The 24504-nt window shown below is 44.7% G+C and overlaps 1 protein-coding gene across 7 annotated transcripts in view; it reads right to left on the bottom strand.

The window, feature by feature from the left end:
- The window catches only part of LOC100519808 (TRPM8 channel-associated factor 1), a 54408-nt gene that overhangs the window by 15051 nt on the left and 14853 nt on the right, over positions 1 to 24504 (bottom strand). For 2 of the 7 annotated variants that reach the window (XM_021078923.1, XM_005657716.2), the window contains exons 1-2: positions 16161 to 16316; positions 10526 to 11159 (exon numbers count right to left, since the gene is read on the bottom strand). In XM_021078923.1, the coding sequence (XP_020934582.1) occupies positions 10526 to 11145 (620 nt within the window). In that variant the 5' untranslated portion in view covers positions 11146 to 11159; positions 16161 to 16316. Of the gene's footprint in view, positions 1 to 10525; positions 11160 to 16160; positions 16317 to 18509; positions 18723 to 24504 lie in introns of those variants that run through there. The other 5 variants (XM_021078926.1, XM_003134565.4, XM_021078924.1 and 2 more) reach the window with 4 other exon arrangements.

Raw genomic sequence — 24504 nt, 5'->3', positions numbered from 1 at the left:
AGAGTGATCAGAAACCCATAGGAACAGAAGAATCTGTAACTGCAAATATGTGAAAGAGAAGATCAAGGGGAAAAAAAAAAAAGGAACAGGGAGTATCATTCATCCTGAAACAATACAGTTCTGTAACTAATAATGATCAATCTAAGATTTCACACCATTTAACATTTAAGTAAACAAGAGGCACCAAATAGTTGATCAAATATTTGATGAAAATTAACAGCACCAAACTAAACAAAGGAAATACCAAGAGCCCCAAGATAACAGTGACAAACGGAGAAGGTTCTAAATAAATACTGTATGTCATTGGAGAATTTTGAGATAATATCTCTCTCTCCAAAAAAGGGGGAACGGGCTGCTATAAAAGTTACTAATTATAATTAAGATATAATTGCCAAATAGATAATCCCATTTAATATGTGAGCAGAGAATAAGTCTTGACGTAGATGAAGGCTATGAATAAATCAACAGGAAAGTTGAGGAAAGTGACTCCTCCAGACAGCACAGCCGAAGGTCAAAAAGATACACATTATCAGAAAAAAAAAAAAAAAAGAAGCGAGAAGGAAGGACAGATGAGAAGGCTCATGAAGACCTAGAGGTTCTTAAAAGCAAAGAACAAAGAGAAACAAAGAGGAAATAAGCATACAATTCGATGAACATCTCTTTGTGCTGAAAAACAGATTTGAGTTTTTAGAGTAAAATGACGATCCGAATGCCAAGCAGCATAAAGAAAATGAAGAACATCTGACCAATTTATGGTATATTCACGAACTTCAAAGTACAAAGAAAAGCAAAAAAACAAATTACCTAGAAAGAAACAAGTGACATCAGTGCCCTAAAAACAGAGGCAATCTGAGGGCAATAAGATGCTCTCTGTGATACACAGTGGCAGTAAAACTCTTCATTGGCTTAAGGAATACTGAAACAATGTCCAAGGACTTATGAAATTTACCACTCACTGAAGGTTTCCAGAAAAGTTACATGAGATTATGCTGTAGGTCCAGAAAAACAAAAATGAATACAAAGTAGCCACGTGAAGCAGTGGTGGGCAAAAATATAGTCTAATTGATAACTAACACTGAAAAAGTGCTGATAAAGTTCTTGTGACCCCTGAGGTGCTTGGCAAGAAGTCATTTTGAATGAATAGAAGCCTCAGTGTTACAAACAAAGCAAACAAAGAAACAAAGCTAAAGCTAAACCAAACCTGAACCAAAAACCTGGATGATTTCAAAAGAACCTGGGCAGTGAGGCGTGAGCACAGAAAAGTACAAAGATGGGAGAAAAAGAGTTTTTATTTTGAATGGAAAGTGGATTATAAAAACTAGTTAATTCTCAACTCAGACAGGAAAATGTCCCTTTATTTAAAAATTAAAGGCAACCTGGCAAACATGGATATCAGTATGTAATAAAAGGTGGCATTTTATATTACCGGGAAAAGACAGATGTTTCCGTAAATGTTGTTGGGACAGCTGGATCACCATTTGGAATAAGATGAACGGGACCCATTCTTCTCGCAACACACAAGAAAAGACGGCAAATCCATCAGATTTTTAAATTTTAAAAATGAAACCACACATACACTAGGAGAAACCAAAAGTGGAATCTCGTATAATCTAAGTGCGAGTAAAGGCTTCTAATCATGACCTCAAATCAGATGTGATAATGGAAGCTTTTTAGTACATCTTTTTTTTTTTTTGTCTTTTTGTCTTTTCTAGGGTCTTTTTGTTTTTTGGGGGGCTGCACCCATGGCATATGGAGGTTCCCAGGCTAGGGGTCTCATCGGAGCTGTAGCCGTCAGCTTACGCCAGAGCCACAGCAATGCGGGATCCAAGCCGTGTCTGTGACCTACACCACAGTTCATGGCAACGCTGGATCCTTAACCCACGGAGCAAGGCCAGGGATCGAAACCACAACCTCCTGGTTCCCAATCGGATTTGTTACCCACTACGCCATGACGGGAATTCCAGTACATCTTGAAATTATGTTAGATCCTTTCATTTGCATTTAATTTTAGAACCAACCTGAACTTTGACTGGGACTGCACTGAATCTACATATCATTTGGGGAAAAACTGATACCATAAAAGTATTACGTGTTCTGGCCCGTCAACATAGTGTATTTCTTTAGGTTTTAATTTTTCAGTGACCTTTGTGGTTTTTCAAGCATGTAGGTTGCTGGACAAATTTTGTTACATTTATCTGCTAGTACTTCAGGACTTGGGGCCCTGCTTTTTTTTTTTTTTTTTTTTTTTTTTTTATTTATTTATTTATTTATTTATTTGTCTTTTTGCCTTTTCTAGGGCCGCTTCCCGCAGCATATGGAGGTTCCCAGGCTAGAGGTCCAATCGGAGCTGTAGCCGCAGGCCTATGCCAGAGCCACAGCAAGTAGGGATCCAAGCCACGTCTGCAACCTACACCACAGCTCACGGCAATGCTGGATCCTTAACCCACGGAGCAAGGCCAGGGATTGAACCCGCAACCTCATGGTTCCCAGTCGGATTTGTTAACCACTGCGCCACGACGGGAACTCCCTGGGGCCCTGTTTTAACTGATACTGTATTTTCAATCGCCATGGTCAATTTTTGGCTACTAGTATAAAAAATATTGATTTTTGTAGCTTAACCTCATATCCTGCAATCTTGCTAAATTTATTACAGTAGTTTTTTGTTGCGTTTGGAGAATTTTTTACATAGAAGATCATGTTTTCTGCAAATAAACATAAGCTTGCTTCTTAATTTTTAATATCCATGCCTTTTTACTTGCCTTACTGTGCTGGCTAGAACCTCTAGCAAAAGGCTGAATAAAACTTGTGAGAGTAGCTATCCTTCCTTGCCTTGTTCTCAAACTTAAGTATGTTCTTAACTATAGGATTTTCAAAAATGACTCATCATATTGACTCTCATCACTTTCAAAAGAAATAGGTTGTGGAAATTTTCATTGTGACTTGATATTGAATTTCGTCAAAGGTTTTTTGTGTGCGTGTGCATGCATCTACTGAATGATGTGTTTTTTTTCATTTATCCTGTAATGGTGAATTGATTTGATGCTTGAATGTTAAACCAGCCACGATGCTAGAATTAGCCTTACGTGGTCATGATGTATTATCCTTCTTATATGTCATAGTCTATTCACAATATTTTATTAAGAATTTTTGCATCTATGTTCACAAGAGACATTGCTCTATAGTTTTCCTTTTTCTTTCTTTCTTTCTTTTTTTTTTTTTTCCTGCTTTTTAGGGCCACGCCTGCAGCATATGGAGGTTCTCAGGCTGGGGGGTCTAATTGGAGCTACAGCTGCCAGCCTATGCCACCGCCACAGCAATGCGGGATCTGAGCCGCATCTGTGACCTGCACCACAGCTCATGGCAACATCAGATCCTTAACCCACTGAGCAAGGCTGGGGATCGAACCGGCATCCTCATGGATCCTAGTCGGGTTCGTTAACTGCTGCGCCACGAAGGGAACTCCTGTCCTATAGTTTTCTTGCCTTGCCGTGTCTTTGTTTGGCTTTAGAACCATAGAAATACTGGTTTAATCAAGGTTCAACAATTTTTCTTCTCTCTTATTTTCTGAAAGGGTTCATGTAGAGTTAGTTATCAAAAAAAAGATACAAGCCAAACTGCTCGCAGTGACCACTTCTGGGCAGGAGAATCAGTAAGAGGCAGAGGTGGAACAGACAAATCTTTCCCTTTTTGCTTTGTATACTTTGGAACTATTTTCTTTTTTTTCCAGTAAGTATACACTTTGAAGTTAAAGACAGGAAAATGTTCATGAAAAGGAAAAGAGAACTGAATTGTGATTGAGCAATTTCTCCTCTAAAGTGGCACATCTTCCCACTGAATTCACTCCTTAAAAACTTTTAGGATTCTCCTGGTGGCCTAGTGGACTGAGGATCTGGAGTTGTCATTGCTGTGCACGGGTCAGATCCCTGGCAGGGTACTTCTGCCACAAGTGCGGCCAAAAAAAAAAAAAAAAAGGCTTCCAGTTTATTTTGTGAGAACCAATGAATATGTTTCTACTATACGTGGCTAGGCATGTAGCAGGACGTGCCGAGTTAGGTATAGGTATTATGTTCACCCCATCGTGCTGGACCTGACATCGCAGTTACAGAGCTCTGTCTATCCTAGCAGTCACCTCCTAGGACTTGTGGGTTCTCGTTACAAATAAGCTTACTAATATCTGCTCAGATAGTTCGGTTTTCCAAACTACTTGGGAAGTCATAGCTACGTTTATCTTCAGTAATTTGGCAGTTTTCTTGTCTCATTTTGAGCTCATTTGGAGAAGTCAATTTTCAAAATTCTAAAATCTTCATAATCTGGCATTTAAAGGGCTCTTTTGTATGTAATATCCCTTGACTATACATTAGTCCTTTTAGGGCCACACCAGTAGGATATGGAGGTTCCCAGGCTAGGAGTCTAATTGGAACTGTTGCTGTGGCCTATGCCACAGCCACAGCAACGCCAGATCCGAGCCACACCTGTGACCTACACCATAGCTCATGGCAACGCCGGACCCTTAGCCCACTGAGGGAGGCCAGGGATTGAACCCACAACCTCATGGTTCCTAGTTGGATTTGTTTCCATGGCGCCATGATGGGAACTCCCATATTTTAAAATGAAATGGAGATATCTATATATCTACATGTCTATGGATATATGGCATTAATAATGTTTGTTGCCAATTCACGTTTCACAGGTGTGTTTTCAAGCCAAGGAATTTGGAGCATGTGGACATTTCAGAGCATGGCCGACACTCTTTTCTCTGCATCTCTGATGATTCTGTGGATATATGGGGATCACCGAAGACTGAAAGCCGGTCTTAATGGAGCAAGAGCCGAAATGGGGACAAGGACCTTCTACTCCAGCATTTTCCATTTACAGGGAGAAAGAGAGCTGAAAGCACACACTAAGGTCAAGGCACGCGGTTGCTGGCAGCAACCCCAGGCTTCCAGATTATTATCGGAGATGTTTCTGGGCTTGTAATTCTCAAATCTTTGGAAATCATTCTCTTGAAATAAGAAATAACGCCTGGGATGTAGCATATACTAAAAAAATCCCGGCTAAATGGATGGACGAACAAACAAACGGAGAACTAGAACTCTAACAGAAGCCTGAGATTTGAGTCAAAATGAGACAAGGGCCTTTCTAATCCAAAAGAGAGCAAGTAAACTATTGTGGTTGATTCTCCCAAAACTTCCCTCAGATTGGTTATCTAATGATGTGTCTAATCTGCATCAAATCCCTTTATTGGTAAAGCCAATTCAGTGTTCAGTCCCTGTTTTGTTAAATGTATAAAGACAGTAAAATGTGGCACTCAATCATGATGATGCCACCTCAGTTTGGAGAAGGAAGTAGGAAGAAGTAGCAGTTAAAATAAAATAAAAATGAAAATGAAAAAAAAATGTCAATACTTTAGGCAACTGAAACACACATGGCTGGGGGCTAAGAGCATAATGACGGCTGCCAGGTAATTTCAGTGCTTGGGAATGATATTCATGACTTCATAAGCTTGCATACCATAGCACGGAGGCTGATGTCAGAATAATTAAAGTGTTTTAGATACTTTGAGCATGTCTCTTTCTTTCTTTTTTTTTTTTTTTTTAGTCTTTTTAGGGCCGCACCCACGGCATATGGAGGTTCCAGACTATGGGTCAAATCGGAGCCGTAGCCACCAGCCTACACTAGAGCCACAACAATGCCAGATCCCATCCATGTCTTCGACCGACACCCCAGCTCAGGACAACGCCAGATCCTTAACCCACTGAGCGAGGCCAAGGATCAAACTCAAACCCGCAGCCTCATGGTTCCTAGTCAGGTTCATTAACCACTGAGCCACCATGGGAACTCCTGGGCATGTTTCTTAATTCATTTAATGCTCACACCCACCCTTAAAGGTAGTCACTGTTAATCCTGTTTTAGAGATGAGCCTGACCTATGGCTCAAGGTTTTAGAGCAATTCCAGGCAGTTTGGGAATTTACTAATATCTGCTTCCACTAAAATCTGTGCCATTCCCGGTATATAAGACATTGCTTACTAGAATCCTGAGTGTTGCACTGAGGCTGTGAGGAGTTTATGACAGTGGATCCCATGTTTGCTCAAGTGAAATGCTTAAGAGAAAGGTGGGGCTAATTCTATATATCAAGTACCCCAGCCACTGCCCTCAGAACTGGAGGCCCTCAGAGATCTCCGAGGATAATCTGATGGGAGGAGCAGAAATTGCTGGAGGCACTGGGTGGAGGAGGCACTGGGTGTCAGTGCTGTGCTTGGTCACGTGGATCAAGACCCTGTGGGGGTTCGAGCTCTAAGTGTAGATCATGACCTTGACTAAGCAGAGCAGCAGGGCCAAGACGGGGAGGCTAATGTCTCACAGGTACACCTGAAGCTGCAGGTATTCGCACCAGGCTAAAACTGCATCATTTTATTAGAGTTTAATTTTTCCTGTCATTTCCGTAGTGATTTCTTCTGGTAAAAATGTGATTCATTCTGATAAGACCTGCAGACAGTTTACTCCTAGAAGGCTGAGAGGACCCCAAGATCTCATCTGGAATTGAATTTAGTAAGAAATGTGGAAGTAACAGGTTAAAGCGACCTTAAGTCACATTCGCATGTTCAAATGCACGGTTAAAAATAAATGACACTTGGGCAGAGTAACTCAATCCACAGGGGCTTTCAATGGGTACCTCACTCGGCCTATGATGGAAATAAACTTCCTTCTTGAATTCTAACAGAAGCATGCTGGTGCCTAGCACGGACTAATATTTCTAAAATGCTTTGAAGATATTTAATACAGTATTACACAATTACTACAAGTGAAGAAAGATCCATATCCTCAACCACAAGCAGATGATTAAATAAATAAGGTATACGCACTGGCATTCACAGAAAATGAATCAAAGATAATTTTAAAGATTAATTAGAATGAAAAATGTTTATGAGCAGAATTCAAAATACCATGTATACTAAGATGACAAGGGCATAAAATTATACATGGATGAGGAATATAATGTGCAATGATGAAAAGAGTTGTAAATAGGGATTTTTTTTTTTTTTTTTTTGTCTTTTTAGGGCCACAACCACAGCATATGGAAGTTCCCAGACTAGGGGTCCAGTCGAAGCTGTAGCTGCTGGCCTACACCACAGTCACGGCGACTATAAGTTACATGCAGATTTTCAACTGTGTAGAGGGGTGCTCCATCCCCAAATTGTTTAAGGGTCAACTGTATTGGCAACACCATGTACGTGAGTGTGTGTGTGAGTGTATTCAGAAATATTAGAAAGGAGAGTGAAAGTGACATATTTGGAGAGTAAGAATTAAAAAATTTTTTCTGTTTATTTAATAAAAAGCATTTTTGTGTTATAAAGAAGTGGACGATTTTTTTTTTTTTTTTTTTTTTTTTTTGCTTTTTAGGGCCATATCCACAGCATATGAAAGTTCCCAGGCTAGGGATCAAAACAGAGCTAGAGCTGCTGGCCTATACCACAGCCACAGCAACGTGGGATCCGAGCCGTGTCTGCAACCTACCCCATAGCTCACGGCAACACCAGATCCTTAACCCACTAAGCAAGGCCAGGGTTCAAACCTGTGTCCTCATGGATACTAGCTGGATTCGTTTCCGCTGCGCCACGATGGAAATCCCCAAAGTGGATGATTTTTTTTTTTTGGCCTTTTCTAGGGCCACTCCCACGGCATATGGAGGTTCCCAGGCTGGGAGTCTAATCGGAGCTGTAGCCACCGGCCTACACCACAGCCACAGCAATGCGGGATCCAATCCGTGTCTGCAACCTACACCACAGCTCACGGCAATGCCAGATCCTTAACTCACTGACTGAGGCCAGGGATCGAACCTGCAACCTGATGGTTCCTAGTCAGATTCGTTAACCACTGAACCATGACGGGAACTCCTAAAGTGGATGACTGTTAATGTGACTTTTGAACTGCATATGAAGCAAGGTAATGAAATACACGCTTTATTAAAAAATTGGACAGAAAGTTTGGAAAATTAAAGTTTATGACTGAAAATCATCTTATTGTCCCACAATCAAGAGACCTACCTGTTATGGATATTTGGGGCTTTTTTCTTATGCAGTATTTTCTACACATAGCCATATTTTTGAACAAAACTGGGAACACACTGAACATCAATTAGTGTCCTACTTTATCCCATTTATAGGACTCCCAAAGATTCTTCTCATGCCCTTAAATACTCTTGGCAACAATTTTTAATGGTTAATTAGTAATCCACTGTATAATGTTCTATAATTTATTTGCCCATCTACTCTTCCCAATGACAAATAATGCTGAACTGCCATTTATATACATGAATCTGACTATATTTCGGATTGTTTACTTTTTAAAGTCCTATTAAAAAAATATATTTTCAAAGGTTGAGGTTTCTTTAACATCAAGTCAAATTCACTCAATTTCGATACACAATTAATTAATTTGGATAAGCGTATACCCTTTGGTAACCACTACTACATCAGACGGGAGAAAGATGGCTTGATGTGGACTTTCCAGCACTGTTTTGATTTTTTGGACTCCACGATTATATTACTTAGTAGAAGGAAGGAAATAAAGAAGGGAAGAGCAAAGGAGAGGGAGGGAGGGAGATACTGGGTGCTTGAGAACTAATCTTAATACAACTGTAGGTTGAGCAGGAGAGGTTTGGCTTTTTTCTTTTTCCTCTACCCATCTCAACCTATGCACATTTCTTAATGTAGATATGCTAAGAAATGTATACATTAGCAACACGCATAGATACACATATTCCCTTGCACCTGTGCCTTCTCTTGACTTCGTCTCAGCCAATTAGCTTAGGAAAATCACTGCTGCCATCTTCAATTCACCCACAAGTCAAAAAAGGACCCACACAGCACAGGAGTGATGCTATGACATGCGTACCTGTGTAAGAACAGTGTCAAGAGTTGTTGGAGTTCCCGTTGTGGCGCAGTGGTTAACGAATCCGACTAGGAACCATGAGGTTGCGGGTTCGGTCCCAGCCCTTGCTCAGTGGGTTAAGGATCCGGCGTTGCTGTGAGCTGTGGTGTGGATTGCAGATGCGGCTCGGATCCCGAGTTGCTGTGGCTCTGGTGTAGGCCAGTGGCTACAGCTCCGATTAGACCCCTAGCCTGGGAACCTCCATATGCCGCAGGAGCGGCCCAAAGAAATAGCAAAAAGACAAAAAAAAAAAAAAAAAAAAAGAGTTGTGATGCTGCCTTACTTAGTGAATAACCAAGGCTAATAATCCACAATCTGCACAAGAGATGCTATGTACCTCCCTTATTAAGTCTGAATTTTCCTCCCCCGTTAGCCTTCAAGTTGATTTCACATGTGGGCATACACACACACACACACACACACACACACACACACACACACACACACACACACACACACATAAAAACCTAACCAAAAAGAAAAAAGCAAATTCAGATTCAGTGGTGATGAGAGATGATATAGGCCTAGCCAAAGAAAAAAGAGGTATGATTTTGATGGAGAACAATCTTTTAAGGAAATTAAGGGGAGTTACACTGTCAAGAAATACATTATGCCCGAGTTTTACTTTCCTGTTCCTTAGGCTGGAGATCACCGGGAAGCTGAATTTGGATCAATCTCATCACCACTGTGCCCCTGAACAACTCTTTCCTCTTCGCACCCGTAAGAATGGAGCTGCGGGATGTTCCAGGGATTCCATGCCAGGGTCAGCCCACAGCTCATCCCCCAAATCACCATACTAACGCTGGTGCGCCCTCCTTACCCAATCCTACCTTACTCTGCCCCCCTCGGTCAGAACTACCCATGGGCCTTGCTCCAAGGATGCTGAGTGTTTTCATGTACAATATAGCGCACAGCCTGGTGTACGACTTTTCCTATTTCTGGAACGAGTCCAGCTTCTCGTCTGTCTCTTCATCCCCCTAATCATCCAGCCAGCAAATGTCTACTGGTGACCTGCTCCATGCTCAGCACTGTAGGGGTGCTGGAGCACATGAACAGAACAGGCTGGACAGCACCCTAAAAGAACTTTCCAGGTAGCCTGTCTCTGCACCCATCACCTGCACCCTTCTCTATCACCAGGTCTTTGGCCCCCACAGATAAAAATCATCTCCTAACGCCAAGGTGTAAGATTTATTAGCACACACAACTTGTGCTACCTTTCTGCGAATTCCACTTCTCAATCCTCTAGTTCTTGCTTCCAGCCTAATCCCATCTGGCTGGACAGTTCATAACCTTTCCCACAGCGCCCTAAACTTTGTCTTAGGAGGCCTCTCTTGCCCGTTTTTCTTTTCCTTACATTTCAGGGTACAGAATGGTCCCGAAGATGTTTCTCCCCTCAAAGATGAAATAATCTGGTCTAAGGAAGCAGCCACAACAGGGATCCCCGCCCCTCCAGTGCCCCAACGTGTTTTCAAACTCTGGTTCATTTACAGCGGATCCATGTTTGAGGGTCAAAGTCTCTCAATTTGAAGACAAGAACCATTTACCTGCGTTGTGACCTGGGGCCCATCTCCCACTGGATCCCACGTACTCACCTCACTAAGACCGGGATCTTGGGCATCTTCTTAGAGACTTTAAAGAAACTCGTGTCCCCTTTGTTGTCGGTGAAGTACACGCCGGCCACGCTGGTCACGAGGTTCCCAGGGAAGGTGAAGAGAACCCTCTCATCATCGCCCTGGTTGGCCCAGTCCCAGGCTTGGCCTCCGACCAGCAAGCCTCCTCCACGCTTCATGAACGTGACCAACTTTTCCGTCATGGTCTCGTTGTAGGCATCAATGCAGTAAACCCCCAGGGACTCTTTCACTTCGGGCTCGACCTTTGCCTCCACGCCCGCGCCCTCGAGGATTTTGGCCAGAGGTGCCAGGGAGGGGTGTACACCGACGGGGGCGCCAGGGGAAGAGCAAAGCCAGCCCACGGCATTGAGGAGAAAGGACGTGAGCTGGGCTTCCACCAGGTAGTCCTCGTGCGACACCACCACCAGGCGGCCTCGGCCGTAGGAGGAGCCGGCGATGAGGACCTGGCCCATGTCATTCACCATCACCGGGAAGGAGGCCTCGCCGATGAGGAGCAGTTCACAGGGGATGGCGTCTTCGGGGACGTCCCAGCTTGTCACTCCGTTCATCAGGGCCTCAAAGGCGGCAGAGGGAGTCGCCATGGCTGGACCGGCTTCTGCAGAGAGGACAGCAAAGACTCAGCCTGGCGAAGAGCAGACAAACAAACAAAGCAAGCAGTTCGCGCCTCCAGTAGCTGGGCAATTCCTCCCATCACCAGATGACACTGTGAACTGACGCACGCGCTCTCCACGTGGGGCAGTGTCTCCAATCGGGGAGACCCCATGGTGCCCTGTCTGCTGACACTCTTACGGTCAAACAGAACGAGCTCAACACTTTTGCATCACGGAAGGAAACAGAGAGACGTGAAGAATGACAGTAGAATTGTGTCCTCGTGGACATATAGTTAAGTACGAACTCCCGGTACTTGCAAATGTGACTGTATCTGGAAAGAGCGTCTTTGCCCATGTCCAGTGGAGAATGGTCATAGTGGATTTGAATGGGCCCTAAGTGAATGACGGGCGTCCTCATACGACCAGGATATCTGACCGCAGACACAGATACCAAGGGGGAGCGATACACAGGCTATGAGAACGTGGAGGCAGAGGTTTGAATGAGGCCCCTACAAAGCTTGCTGGCAAATACCAGAAGCGGGGAGAGGGGCATGGAACAGACTTGCCAGAACTTTCAGAAACAACCAAACTTGCCAACACGTGGATGTCAAACTTCTAAGCCTCCAGAACTGCTAGGGAACTGACATTTCTGTTGTTTTAAGCCACCCAGTCTGTGGTGCTTGGTTGGGCAAGCATTGGAAACCAACACCATGGCGTGGCACACTGCCTCCCCACCCCACTCCACCCCGCTTGGCCCTCACAATGATTGTGCTAATCCCAGCGTGGGGCTGGGATTTCAGTCGGAAAAGTCTGGGTCCTCGGGAAGGGTTTTCTGGTCACAGTCACCAGCTGGGTACGAAGAAAGCAGACAGCCTCTGTGGTCTGAGTCTAGGTCCCAGACCACCGGAAGCAGAAGGTAACACGTTATGAACTTCAGACCAATTCTCACTCGCACCAGGACACAGCAAAGAAAGGTGTGCATGTCTCTGGTAAAGTGAAAACATGGAAATTGTTTTCCCAGGAAAGCCCCAATTCTTCCCCATCAGCATCAAAGTGAGAGCTGTGTACCTGAGGCCTGCCCTCGGCTTGTACCGTATAGGCAGGCTTTTTATCCTGACCAGAGGCCCACCTTCGGCTTGTACCGTTCAGGTGAGCTCCCTTCCTTGGTTAGGAGCCTGTCTTTAGGTTTTTCTGCTGTCAGGCAAGGTTCTTTTTTTGAGTCCCTGCATTTTTTCGACTCCCCGCAGTCAGCCTACACCATATCCATGGTAACGCCAGATCTGAGCAGTGTCTGCAACCTGCACCACAGCTCACAGCCAGGCATCCTCATGGATCCTAGTCAGGTTCGTTACCACTGAGTCATAACAGGAACTCCCAGAGTCCATGTTAAGTACCAAAAACATATAAGCCTGTTATTAGGATTTTATATACACAAACCTATGGGGGCCACATTTCAACAAGCTATGTTGACTGCATAGGAAAGGAAGGGGTGCCCAGTGCTCTTTCTCTTTATAAAAGTCTGCATTCTTTGAATTGTCGCGTGCATTACTATTACAATTAAAAATAGCACAGGTAAGAGTTCCTGTCCTGGTGCAGCGGAAATGAATCCGACTAGAAACCATGAGATCGTGGGTTCAAATTCTTGGCCTCGCTCAGTGGGTTAAGGATCTGGCGTTGCCGTGAGCTGTGGTGTAGGTCACAGACGCGGCTCAGATCTGATGTTGTCGTGGCTGTGGTGTAGGCTGGCAGCTGTAGCTCCGATTGGACTCTTAGCCTGGGAACCTCCGTATGCCACTGGTGCGGCCCTAAAAAGCAAAAAAGCAGAAAAAAAAAAAAAAATAGCACAGGTAGTATAAATTCAAGCAAGGAAACACATTAAATGATTGAGCATATAAATGATTAGATTCATCAACTGATTCTATCTCACTTACCCTAAAAAGACTTCCTTCTTTGTGTGCATTTGCCCAATAAATCTGATTTCCTCCTCCTCTTCCTGTTCCCTCTTGAACCAGCTAGCAGTGACTCTGACACTGGAGTTTTGAACCAAATGCTAACTCTTTGTGCCTAAATTCCTGTCTGCCCTCCTAGCTTGGGGAGCTCAGAGAAACATAGCCTGAGGGGGAGCTTTTATTTCTCCCCTTAGATTCTTCATTCTTGGTTCTCCTTCCATGGATCCCACTTTCTTTCCCCCAGGTCCACTAACTCATGGAACCCAAAGCACTTCTAAAGCAGAAGGCATCCCAGGCACAAGCTGTAACTCAGGGACAGTGCTTTACAAATCCCTCTACCTCGTCCACAAAGAGGCTCCAGGGTTCCCTTTAAGAGAGGTATTTGGAAGGGAAGGTGGGTGGGCAGCCTGCCTTGAATATTGTACCACATCCTGCACTGCAGTTTGCTTTCAAATCCCCAAAGTAGCGTAATAACAGAGGTCAGAGGACACCGTTTACATCTGGATTCTCCACAGAGGCATGACTGGTCTAAGGGCAAACCTGGGGTCACTTCTTCAGCATAGAGCTACCCGGGCCTTGAACAAGAATTCCTATCACAGACATCCAGTTCTACGGGTCTTCTCTTTCATGCCATTTTTTTCCATGAACCCCTTGTTTCTTTGTCCTTACATGTCCAATATCTTTCCCAGGGTCCATCATCATCTGCTAACAGTAGCCAGAACTGGGGTGGCTTCAACCCTTTTGCCTTCTGTCTTAGATATTGCCCGCTCAGTCTTACTTGATTTTCATTTTATTTATGTATTTTTTTTGTCTTTTTGTCTTTTCTTGGGCCGCTCCCGTGGCATATGGAGGTTCCCAGGCTAGGGGTCCAATCGGAGCTGTAGCCACCAGCCTACGCCAGAGCCACAGCAACGCGGGATCTGAGCTGCGTCTGCGACCTACACCACAGCTCATGGCAACGCCGGATCGTTAACCCACTGAGCAAGGGCAGGGACCGAACCCGCAACCTCATGGTTCCTAGTCGGATTCGTTAACCACTGCGCCACGACGGGAACTCCTTGATTTTCATTTTAAAATGCTTTAAGTTGTACATTTAAAAGAATATGTCCGTTTGTAGACTACAGATGTAGTAACAGTAAAACAATGACACAATTAAACAAACTTCTACATAAACCAATCACCCAGCTTAAAAAACCGACCGTGAGGTGTGGTGTAGATCACAGACTCAGCTGGGATCTGGCGCGGCTGTGGCTCTGGCGTAGGCCAGCAGCTGTAGCTCCGATTAGCCCCCTAGCCTGGGAACTTCCATATGCTGCAGGTGCAGCTCTAAAAAGACAAAAAAAAAAAAAAAAAAAAAAACCCCAAAAACAAAACCAAAAAAAAGACCATTACTATTATCTTTGAAGGCCCAATTGTGGCCCTCCAGAATCAATTCCTCCCTTCATTCCCCCCAAAGTAGGCTCCATTTAAAACTTTTGCTTTTTCTATTCCCCTATTTCAAATTTTTTTTTTTTTTGTCTTTTGTCTTTTTTTAGGGCCACACCCGCAGCATATGGAGGTTCCCAGGCTAGGGGTCTAATCGGAGCTGTAGCTGCTGGCCCACACCACAGCAATGCCAGATCCTTAACCCACTGAGTGGGGCCAGGGATCGAACCCGAAACCTCATGTTTCCTAGTCGGATTCATTTCCACTGCACTGTGACAGGAACTCCTCCCCTATTTCTTTCTTTTTTTTTTTTTTTTTTTGTCTTTTTAGGGCCACACCCACGGCACATGGAGGTTCCCAGGCTAGGGGTCCAATTGGCGATGTAGTTGCCAGCCCAAGCCAAAGCCACAGCCACAGCAACCCGAGCCGCGTCTGCGACCTACACCACAGCTCAAGGCAACATCGGATCCTTAACCCACTGAGCAAGGCCAAGGATCAAACCCACAACCTCATTGTTCCTCGTCGGGTTCCTTAACCACTGCGCCACGATGGGAACTCCTCCCATTTCAATTTTAATGCACCCCCTTCTCAACTCCTAATTCCCCTGGGGCTGTCTTTTCCTTACTCATATTTGCTCACTTCTCTCACTAGGTAATTCTCAGAAAAACAGCATAGCGGAGGAGGACAAGTGGGGCGGGGTGGGGGGTGGGGTGAAATCTGAGTTAAAAAAATAATGAAAGAATAAAATCCAGGCGTTGCGCCTTACAAACTGTTGATCAGCCTGCTTCAGCGGGGTGTCCCATCAGATGGATAACGTGGGAGCGGGCTGTCCTGTTAAGGGGCTGCTGTGGACTCTTGCTCCTTTGCTCTCCAGTTCCTCACCTGGCTAGACTTTCCTCTCCAGGCCCAGAGCCCGTCTGCAAAGAGCATGTCGGTGACGTCAGAGGAGTGGAGCCGGAGCTGGGTGTGTGTGTGTGGGGGGGAGCAGCAGGGGGAGGGGAGACAGCAGAAAAGCTTGCGTTGGCAGGGAATTCTCTAGGCCTGCTGGGACGGAGGTCTGGGTGGGTTGAGGGTACACGGCTCGCTGGGCCTTCTTAGACACACCTACGCACATGCACAAACACACACATCCCCCAGTTTCCAGGCGGCCGATGCGAGGGGGCGAGATCCCGGTCTCTGAGATGGCGTTTGCAAATATCAAAGGGCAGTAGGGCAGAAGTGATGCTCTGTCACCAGCGCGACCCTGAGCAAGCCCTGCCGCCTCCCTGGACGACAGCAGTTTATCCCATCAAGCCGCGGATTGCATGCAGATTCTCTAGGCTAAGCCAGTGCATACAAAGCAAGCAAACAAACATCAGATGTCAGAACCCAAAGAGGAGGAGCAATGCGGCAGGAGGGATGCAGAGCTGAGAACAGAGAACAATCACCCGCAGGAAGGCGGGCACAACAGGGAGGGATTCTGTACCCTGTTTGGGCACCCGCAGCCTCGCCGCGCGCGCCCAGGCCCGCAGGTCCTCCCTCGCCCACCTCGCGCCCCTTCGGCCTCCGGCACCGCCCTCCCCCTGCCCGAGCTCAGTCCACGGCCCTCGCCTCCCGGTCTGGCCTGCGGGGCATTCGGAGAGGGCCACTCACCAGGTCGCCCCACAACTTCTACGGGGGCCGCTTGAGGAAGCAGAGCTGCGTGCAGAGGGGGACGCTCGGTCCCGCGGGCAAGAGGAGTCCCTGCAAGGCAGGCCAGCGGGGAGGAGACGGAGCGGGAGGAGGGGAGGGGCTCCCGGCCTGTCCCCTCCTCCCCACTTCCTCCTGGGCGGGACCACGAGCCTAGGGGCGGAGCTTGGCAGGGGACAGGGCTTCTTTGTGTCGCGGGCCCTGTTGGCTGGGCATTGCGATGGCCCCCCATCCTGGCAGTGGGGACGGCGGTCTTATTAAAGACATAAACTTCTCTATTTCATTAGTAAAGGAAAGGGCTGAACAAACCATGGGACACAGTCTACGGAATATTATTCAATTCTTATTTAGCGCTTACATGTCCATTTCCTTGGAGGAATGTACCTGACATAATGCCTAGGGGAAAATAAAGTGCTGAATATGCTTTCATTTTGATAATAAAAAACTGCCCTACATGTAACTGTATTATGGCGAGGGAAGGGATAGATACACTTCTACCCACTAATACAGTTTAATCTGAGAAAGAGAGGAGGGCAACTTTTTATATGAACTATGCATAATTTGCATATGTGCTACTTTTGTAAATTACAAATAATATATTATTTCAACACACAAAAAGTGGCTAAAATTTATTCTTCTGTGAACAGTTTAAATCTTTTCTGAAATCCTTCCTGATAACCAGTGGACAGGTGCTCCGCCATTCCATGACCTGCAAGTTCCTACTTTGTGTGGTGACTTCATCTGGCGCTACAGGAGTATAATGCAGTATGACACGGTTAGGAATTCAGACTGTCACCAGAGCGCAGGGATTCAGGTTTGTTTGTTTGTTTGTTTTTGCCATTTCTTGGGCCGATCCCGCGGCATATGCAGGTTCCCAGGCTAGGGGTTGGATCCAAGCTGTAGCTGCCAGCCTACGCCAGAGCCACAGCAATGCAGGATCCGAGACGCGTCTGCGACCTACACCACAGCTCACGGCAACACCAGGTCCTTAACCCACTGAGCAAGGCCAGGGATCGAACCCGCAACCTCATGGTTCTTAGTCGGATTCATCAACCACTGAGCCACCACAGGAACTCCTGGATTCAGGTCTTAATGCTACACTTAACAGGCTGAGTGACTTTGTGCACGTTACTTAGTTCTTCTGTGCCTCAGTTTCATGACCTATAAAATGAGGTTGATAAATTTAGCATCTATGTTACAGATTGATTGTGAGGCTTAAATATGGTGAGTGAATACTTGTAAAGTTCTTAGATCAACGACCGGCATACATAAGACTGCATGAGTGTTTGTTAAATAAAATAAATATTCAAGTCAAAGGAAGATTTAATGAATGTTTTAGGAAAATGCGTACCTTTTAATCCTGACTAGGATGTTGATCCAAATCCATGTCTTATTTCCTTTCCCCTTCTCCCTTCAATTCCCTTTCCAAAAACTGAATCACATGAACCATGTTCAATAGGAGCATGTGGGTAGCTGAACTCACTGGCAGGGTTTACACAGCGGAAAGGCCAGGAGGAGAAATTAAGAGAACCTGAATTCAGGAGTGATGGCTAGGAGATCCTCTGTCTTTCCAGAGGTCAAGGTTCTCAGCTAAAGAGGGCAGGCTGGCTAAGCTTCTTTTCCGTCTTAAATGCCAAGACGAGCAGCACCAAGGTAAAACTATTGAATTTCACGAAAACTATTAAAATTCAAAACAAAAAATGCATACACTGATACGTAAAAATAAATAATAGAAGGACAAAAAGATACACGGGAAGGATACAACTTAACTTACCTCTGAGGCTGGTGGCCTGGGACTTGGGAAAAAAAGGTTTCAAATGTCAGATTTTTGTTTTAAAAAGGAAAAGAGACACACACAGAGGGAGAAAGAGTGACGCTGGAAGAGAAAGGGAGCTGAAGGAAAGGTGATAAAATATCAGAATCTGATAAATATTATATTATTTTCTGTACTTATCTGTAGCTTCAAAAGCTTTTACGATGAAAAATGTTCAGAGAGGGCAGGAATGCATTAGATTTTCGCTGACTGCCTTCCCGGAGGTGAATACAGAACCAGAGTGGTAGAAAAAAAAGCAGAGCCAGAAACAGACATGGAGAAACCATAGGGAATCCTCTTTAAAAGACATCTGCTTCCTTAGGCCCAAGGGGGTCTCAGGCCAAAAACCCGATCACTTTCGCAGCCTCTCTGCGCCCCCTCCTCCGCGCTCCCCCCCGACCCCGACTGCGACCCTCCCTCTTCCAGCCGAGCCACGGGGAACTCTGTTGGCGCTCCGGGGCCTGCTCTGATTCCAGAAACCATCTTTGGACAAGACTCACCCGCTGTCCAGCAATGTCCACGCCAGCTACTTCAGGAAGAAGGGACTCCTCTAGAGAGGGCGGAGGAGGAGAGAAGGTACACAGCCTGGGAGGGGAAAATTAGGGACGTGGTGATGGAGGCTGCGGTGGAGGTGGGCAGCCGTGAAGGTGGGGGGAAGGAGAAGGGGGTTGTCCCCGAAGCTGATTGGTGGACTCGGGTTTGGGGGCGGAGCCTGGCCGACTGCCCCCAAACCGCAGAGGCCCCGCTTTGTGTCAGTTTCTGCCCAAGATGCCGCCCCAAAGAAATGGAGACCCCAGCCCCCGCGCGGTGCAGTGTGTCGAAAAAGAAACGCATGAGCCCCTTTCCCAACAAGCGAGTTGGTTGACAAATAATGATAGATCTTATATAAAATAATACACTTATTTCCAAGGATGGGTAAAATCTGTACATATGTGCTAGGAGTTTGGCTGTATTTATATTTTCATTTTGGGGGGCACGCCCACAGCATATGGAAATTCCTGGGCCAGGGATTGAACCGCGCTGCAGCAGCGACCCTAGCTGTTGTAGGGCACTGCCGGATCCTTAACTCGTTGCACCGCAGGAGATATCCTGTATTTACATTTTTAATAAATATTTAGTGAAATGGAGAGTTTGCAGTTTTGTACAAATAAATTTTAAAATGTTTTATATACTTATATAAACACAAGTTTTATGGAAGACATATAACACACTATAAGACTCGGTCAATAAAGACAGTAAGGAGATTAATTGTATTTTTTCTTTCTTCACACACCTCACTTCAACAGCAATATATATTACTCTGTGATTAAAAATAGATTCGTTTAGTCAAGTAATAAAATATCCTCAAACAGTTGGTAACAACCCCTCTAGAAATATCTCTGTAAACATGATTTCGCCCTGTGTGTGCGTTTCTTGAATTTTGTTCCAGCTCCTGAGCAGGAGCCACCTTGCGCCAGGTCCCGGCTTCATGCCTGACCAGGTCCTGTCTTGACTCTAAGGCGTCTGCTCATCTGTCTAGCTTGGTGAGCTCAGCATTAGAACCTGAAGGCAAAACCACTTGCTCCTTTTTGTGGCCTGCGCCAAAGGCCCGCCAGAGCTGTGTGACCCGCTGAACAGTGTCCTGTGTCCTTGCACCTTGGCCCCTATTCCCTGGTGCCCAAGGAGAAGGTGTCTTTAGACCAAACTGTCCTCAGGAAGATTGTCTTTAAATTTCCCCCCGTAGCACAAAACAGTGTCCAGAGAATGTGGATTCAAGGTGAAGTGGACAGAGGCCCACATCCTATGCTACTTCAGGGTTTCATGACAACTCCCGAAACTATAGGGAGCACAAGCCAAGAACTGTTTTATTTTATAAGCCAAGAACTCTTTTATTCTCCACTCCATGTGGCTGTAACCAGGGACTCTGTGGTGTCCACCTGATGGCTGGATGGACAGCACAGATGAATGCAGGGTGAGGAAGGCAATGAAGAGCACGCTTCAGTGAGACAAATGAGCCAGATAAACCTGGTCAAATCACCAATTTTCCATATTGCAAATTTTCTCCTTCTGTTCATGCTCTTTTGATTTTCTTCCTTAAGCCTTTTGTTTTGTATGTCTCTCAGAATTTCCGGTTCCATCCTCTCTTTCTCTGTTTCAGACGCCACCTAATTAGCCCAATTATGCATCCTGTATCCTCCTTTTTTTTTTTTTCTTTTTTTTTCCGGTCTTTCTACGGCCGCACCTGTGGCATATGGAGGTTCCCACGCTAGGGGTCTAATTGGAGCTGTTGCCACCAGCCAACACCACAGCCACAGCGACGCCAGATCTGAACCTCGTCTGTGACCTACACTGCAGCTCACCGCAAGGCCGAATCCTTAACCCACTGAGCGAGGCCAGGGGTCGAACCCACAACCCCATGGTTCCCAGTCGGATTCGTTTCCACTGCGCCACGACAGAACGCCCCTGTATCCTTTCTTATTTCTACTTCCCCTGGAGCTTCTGTTTTACTTTCCAGTTTCTGTTCTGAGTAACAGACTGCTACAAAATCCTGAAAGCACTAAAATAACTTTTGAGATATTGTTTCTGTAAATATTCAGCAACATAGGAATGAATGAAGTTATTAAATATCCATACAACAAAATGTTATGCAGTTTCTAAAAGGGATGAGCTCAGGCCACATTTTGAAGAATGCTTTCAATATATATTTTCAGTGGAAAATGTATGTCCCTGCTTTTGTATGTTTCTGTTTATCTAACAGGAAAAATAAGGGTATATTTGGCTACCTCAGAAAGTGGGGAGGGTTGACCAATAATTTTTTCTCTAAACATTTTGTATTTTTAAAATATTATATATATATATATATTTTCTTTTTAGGGCAGCACGTGAGGCATGTGAAGGTTCCTAGGCTAGGGGTCAAATTGGAGCTACAGCTGCCAGCCTACACCACAGCCACGCAGGATCCAAGCCACATCTGCAACCCACACGACAGCTCACGGCAACACTGGATACTTAACCCACTGATCGAGGCCAGGGATCGAACCCACACCCTCATGGATCCTAGTCAGTTTCATTAACCACTGAGCAGAAGGGAACTCCACAAAAATAATTTTGAAATAAAAGTAAGACTATTCAGTAATATGACTCTTAAAGGTATACCCCACAGAAATGCATACATGTGTTATGAAAAGATTTTGTACTAAAATGTTCAAAGCAGCACATCCTTAATAGTGTGGAAGCTACACTCCCTGTTTTCTCACCCTAATGCCCCCCGGGCACTACCTTCTATTATAAGAGTCTTAAAGATGTTATTTTCAGACCAACAAATAATGAAAATTTATTTTTTAGTATTATTTTTCTTTGGAGGCCGCACCTGCTGCATATGAAAGTTCCCAGACTCGGGGTCAAACTGGGGCTGCAGCTGCCAGCCTATGCCACAGTCATAGCAACTCCAAATCTCAGCTGTATCTGGGAACTGTGCTGCAGCCTGTGGCCATGCTGGATCCTTAACCCACTGGGCAAGACCAGGGATCGAACCCCCATCCTCATGGTTCAGTTCTTAACCTGCTGAGTCTTAACAAGAACTCCATGAGAATTTATTATCAAAAGATTTACTTTCGAAGGAATTCTAAAGGCCATATCTCAAGAAAAAATAAAATAATTTCAGATAAATAATCTGGGATGTAAGACTTAATGGTGAGAGGCTTCTAATTCTGTCATTGAGAAAATACCTTGTTTGGAGCTCCACTAAAAGAGCTAGGAGTTCCCATCGTGGTGCAGGGGTTAATGAATCCCTAGGAACTATGAGGTTGTGGGTTCGATCCCTGGCCTTTCTCAGAGGGTTAAGGATCTGGCGTTGCCATGAGCTGTGGTGTAGGTTGCAGATGTGGCTCAGATCCTGCATTGCTGTGGCCATGGTGTAGGCTGGCGGCTACAGCTCTGATTCGACCGCTAGCCTGGGAACCTCCATATGCCACAAATGCAGCCCTTAAAAAAAAAAAGAAAAAGAAAAAAGAAGAAAAATCAATGATACTATAAGTTGGCCCTTTTGGGGAAAAATATCAACAAACTCAACAGACAGCTGCCGGCCTACACCATAACCACAGCAACGTCAGATCCAAGCCGCGTCTGCGACCTACACCACAGCTCAAGGCAATGCTGGATCCCTCACCCACTGAGCGAGGCCAGGGATCGAACCTGTGTCCTTATGGATGCTAGTTGGGTTTGTTAACTGCTGAACTCCACATCTGCCTTTTCAAAAGAAATGATGGAAACCAGGACACAATGGTATTGCTTAAAAAAAGAAGAAGGTAATAAGCCAATCTAAAACCTTAAGTACAGCAAAAATATTCCTCAAAAAATTAAAGCAAAATAAAGACAATTTTAGATAAACAAAAGCTGAGAGAATTTGTTAGCGATGCGGTGTAAAAACTAAAAAGAGTACTTCCAAATTAAGAAAACTGATCCCAGATGGACATACATAACTAAGAATTGAGAATACTGAAAGAGTAAATACATGAGCAACTACCAGTTAATACTGACTATTTAATTAAACAAATACATCGTGTGGGATATAAAAGCATATAAGGAGTTCCTGTCGTGGCTCAGCAGTAACAACTCTGGCTGGTATCCGTGAGGAAGTAGGTCCGATCCCTGGCCTCGCTCAGTGGGTTAAGGATCTGGCATTTCTCTGAGCTGTGGTGAAGGTCACAGACATGGCTCGGATCTGGAGTTGCTGTAGCCTGGCAGCTGCAGCTCTGATTTGGCCCCTAGCCTGGGAACTTCCATATGCCACGGTGCGGCCCTAAAATAAAAAATAAAAAAAAAATTAAAGCATATAAAATATAACAATAGCACAGTAACAAGATGGGGATTAAAGCAGATACCCTATTTTTAAATTACTGCATTGTCTGAGCCTGACCCATCCGTTGGTACCACAGTCAGACAAGGAGACTACAGGGAAAGAAAATTACAGGCCATTATCCCTGATAAACATGGATGCAAACTGAATTCACCAAACTGAATTCAGCACGACATTAAAAGAATCATACGCCAAGATCAGGTGGGATTTATTCCAGCAATACAAGGATGATTCAACATGTGCAAACCAATAAATGTGCTCCTACATTAGCAAAAGAAGAATAAAATCATCTTAGCAGATGCAGAAAAGCATTTGACAAAATATAACCTCCCTTCCTGACAAAAACTCAACAAATTGGATGTAGAAGGGACGGACCGACCCCAGCATAATAAAAGCCGTATGTGACAAGCCTACAGCTCCCCTCATACTCAAGTAGGAAAGGCCAGAAGCTTCTTCTCTAGGATCAGGGACAAGACAAGGGGTGCCTCTCTCATTTTTTCTCAACACAGCACTTGAAGTTCTACTTAGAGCAATGAAGAAAGAAAGAAAACTACTGCAATCCAAAATGGAAAGAAAGAAGTCACACTGTCTGTGTTTGTAGATTTCTCTGTTTGCTGATGAATAAGTTTGTTTATTAAGCTTTTCTATATACACATCTGAAGAGAAATTTTAACATTATTAATTCTTGCAATCCATGCACAGAATATCTTCTTATTTATTTCTGCCTTCAATTACTTTCATCAATGTTTTATAGTTTTTGATGTACAGATCTTTTATCTCTTTGGTTAAACTGTTTTGATGCTATTTTATTTTTATGTATTTATTTCTTTGTCTTTTGTCTTTTTAGGGCCACACCTGTGGCATATGGAGGTTCCCAGGCTAGCAGTTGAATCAGAGCTGTAGCTGCCAGCCTATACCACAGCCACAGCAGCATGGGATCCAAACTGCATCTGCAACCAACACCACAACTCACGGCAACGCCAGATCCTTAACCCACTGAGCGAGGCCAGGGATCAAACCCGTGTCCTTATGGATGCTAGTCGGGTTCATTAACCACTGAGGCAGCACGAGAACTCCTTTTGATGCTATTTGAGATGAGATTATTATTATTTTTTAATTTCCCTTTTCGGAAATTGCTAAATTGCTGTGAGTATACCGAAACAAAACCAATTTTTGTAAGTAGATTTTGTATCCTGTAACCATACATTCAAGAGATCTTTGGGAAATGTGCAAAGAACATACAATAGTGAAAAGACAGTCTCTTCATTAAATCATGTTGCAATAATTGGATGTCCACGTGCATAAAAATTAAACTGAACACTTCTCCCACGCCATACCCAAAAAGCAACTCAAAATGTATTAAGGACTTAAACATAACACCTGAAACTCTAAAGCTACAAGGGGAAAACACGCCAAAAATGACTAACATTGGGCTGGGCAATACAGTTTTGCATATGACCCCCCAAAGCAAGGCAACAAAAGCAGAAGTAAATAAGCAGGACTGTATCAAACCACTCAAAATCTTCACGGTGAAGGAAACTACAGCGTAAAGGGACAACCTACAGAATGGAGGGAAATATTTACAAACTATACATCCAAGAAGGGGTTAATAATATCCAAAATACAGGCGTTCCCGTCGTGGCGCAGTGCTTTACGAA

This window comes from Sus scrofa, chromosome 18, assembly GCF_000003025.6.
Source record: "Sus scrofa isolate TJ Tabasco breed Duroc chromosome 18, Sscrofa11.1, whole genome shotgun sequence".
In the NCBI taxonomy this organism is placed as follows: Eukaryota; Metazoa; Chordata; class Mammalia; order Artiodactyla; family Suidae; genus Sus; species Sus scrofa.
This window is presented reverse-complemented; position numbering and strand designations above follow the sequence as displayed.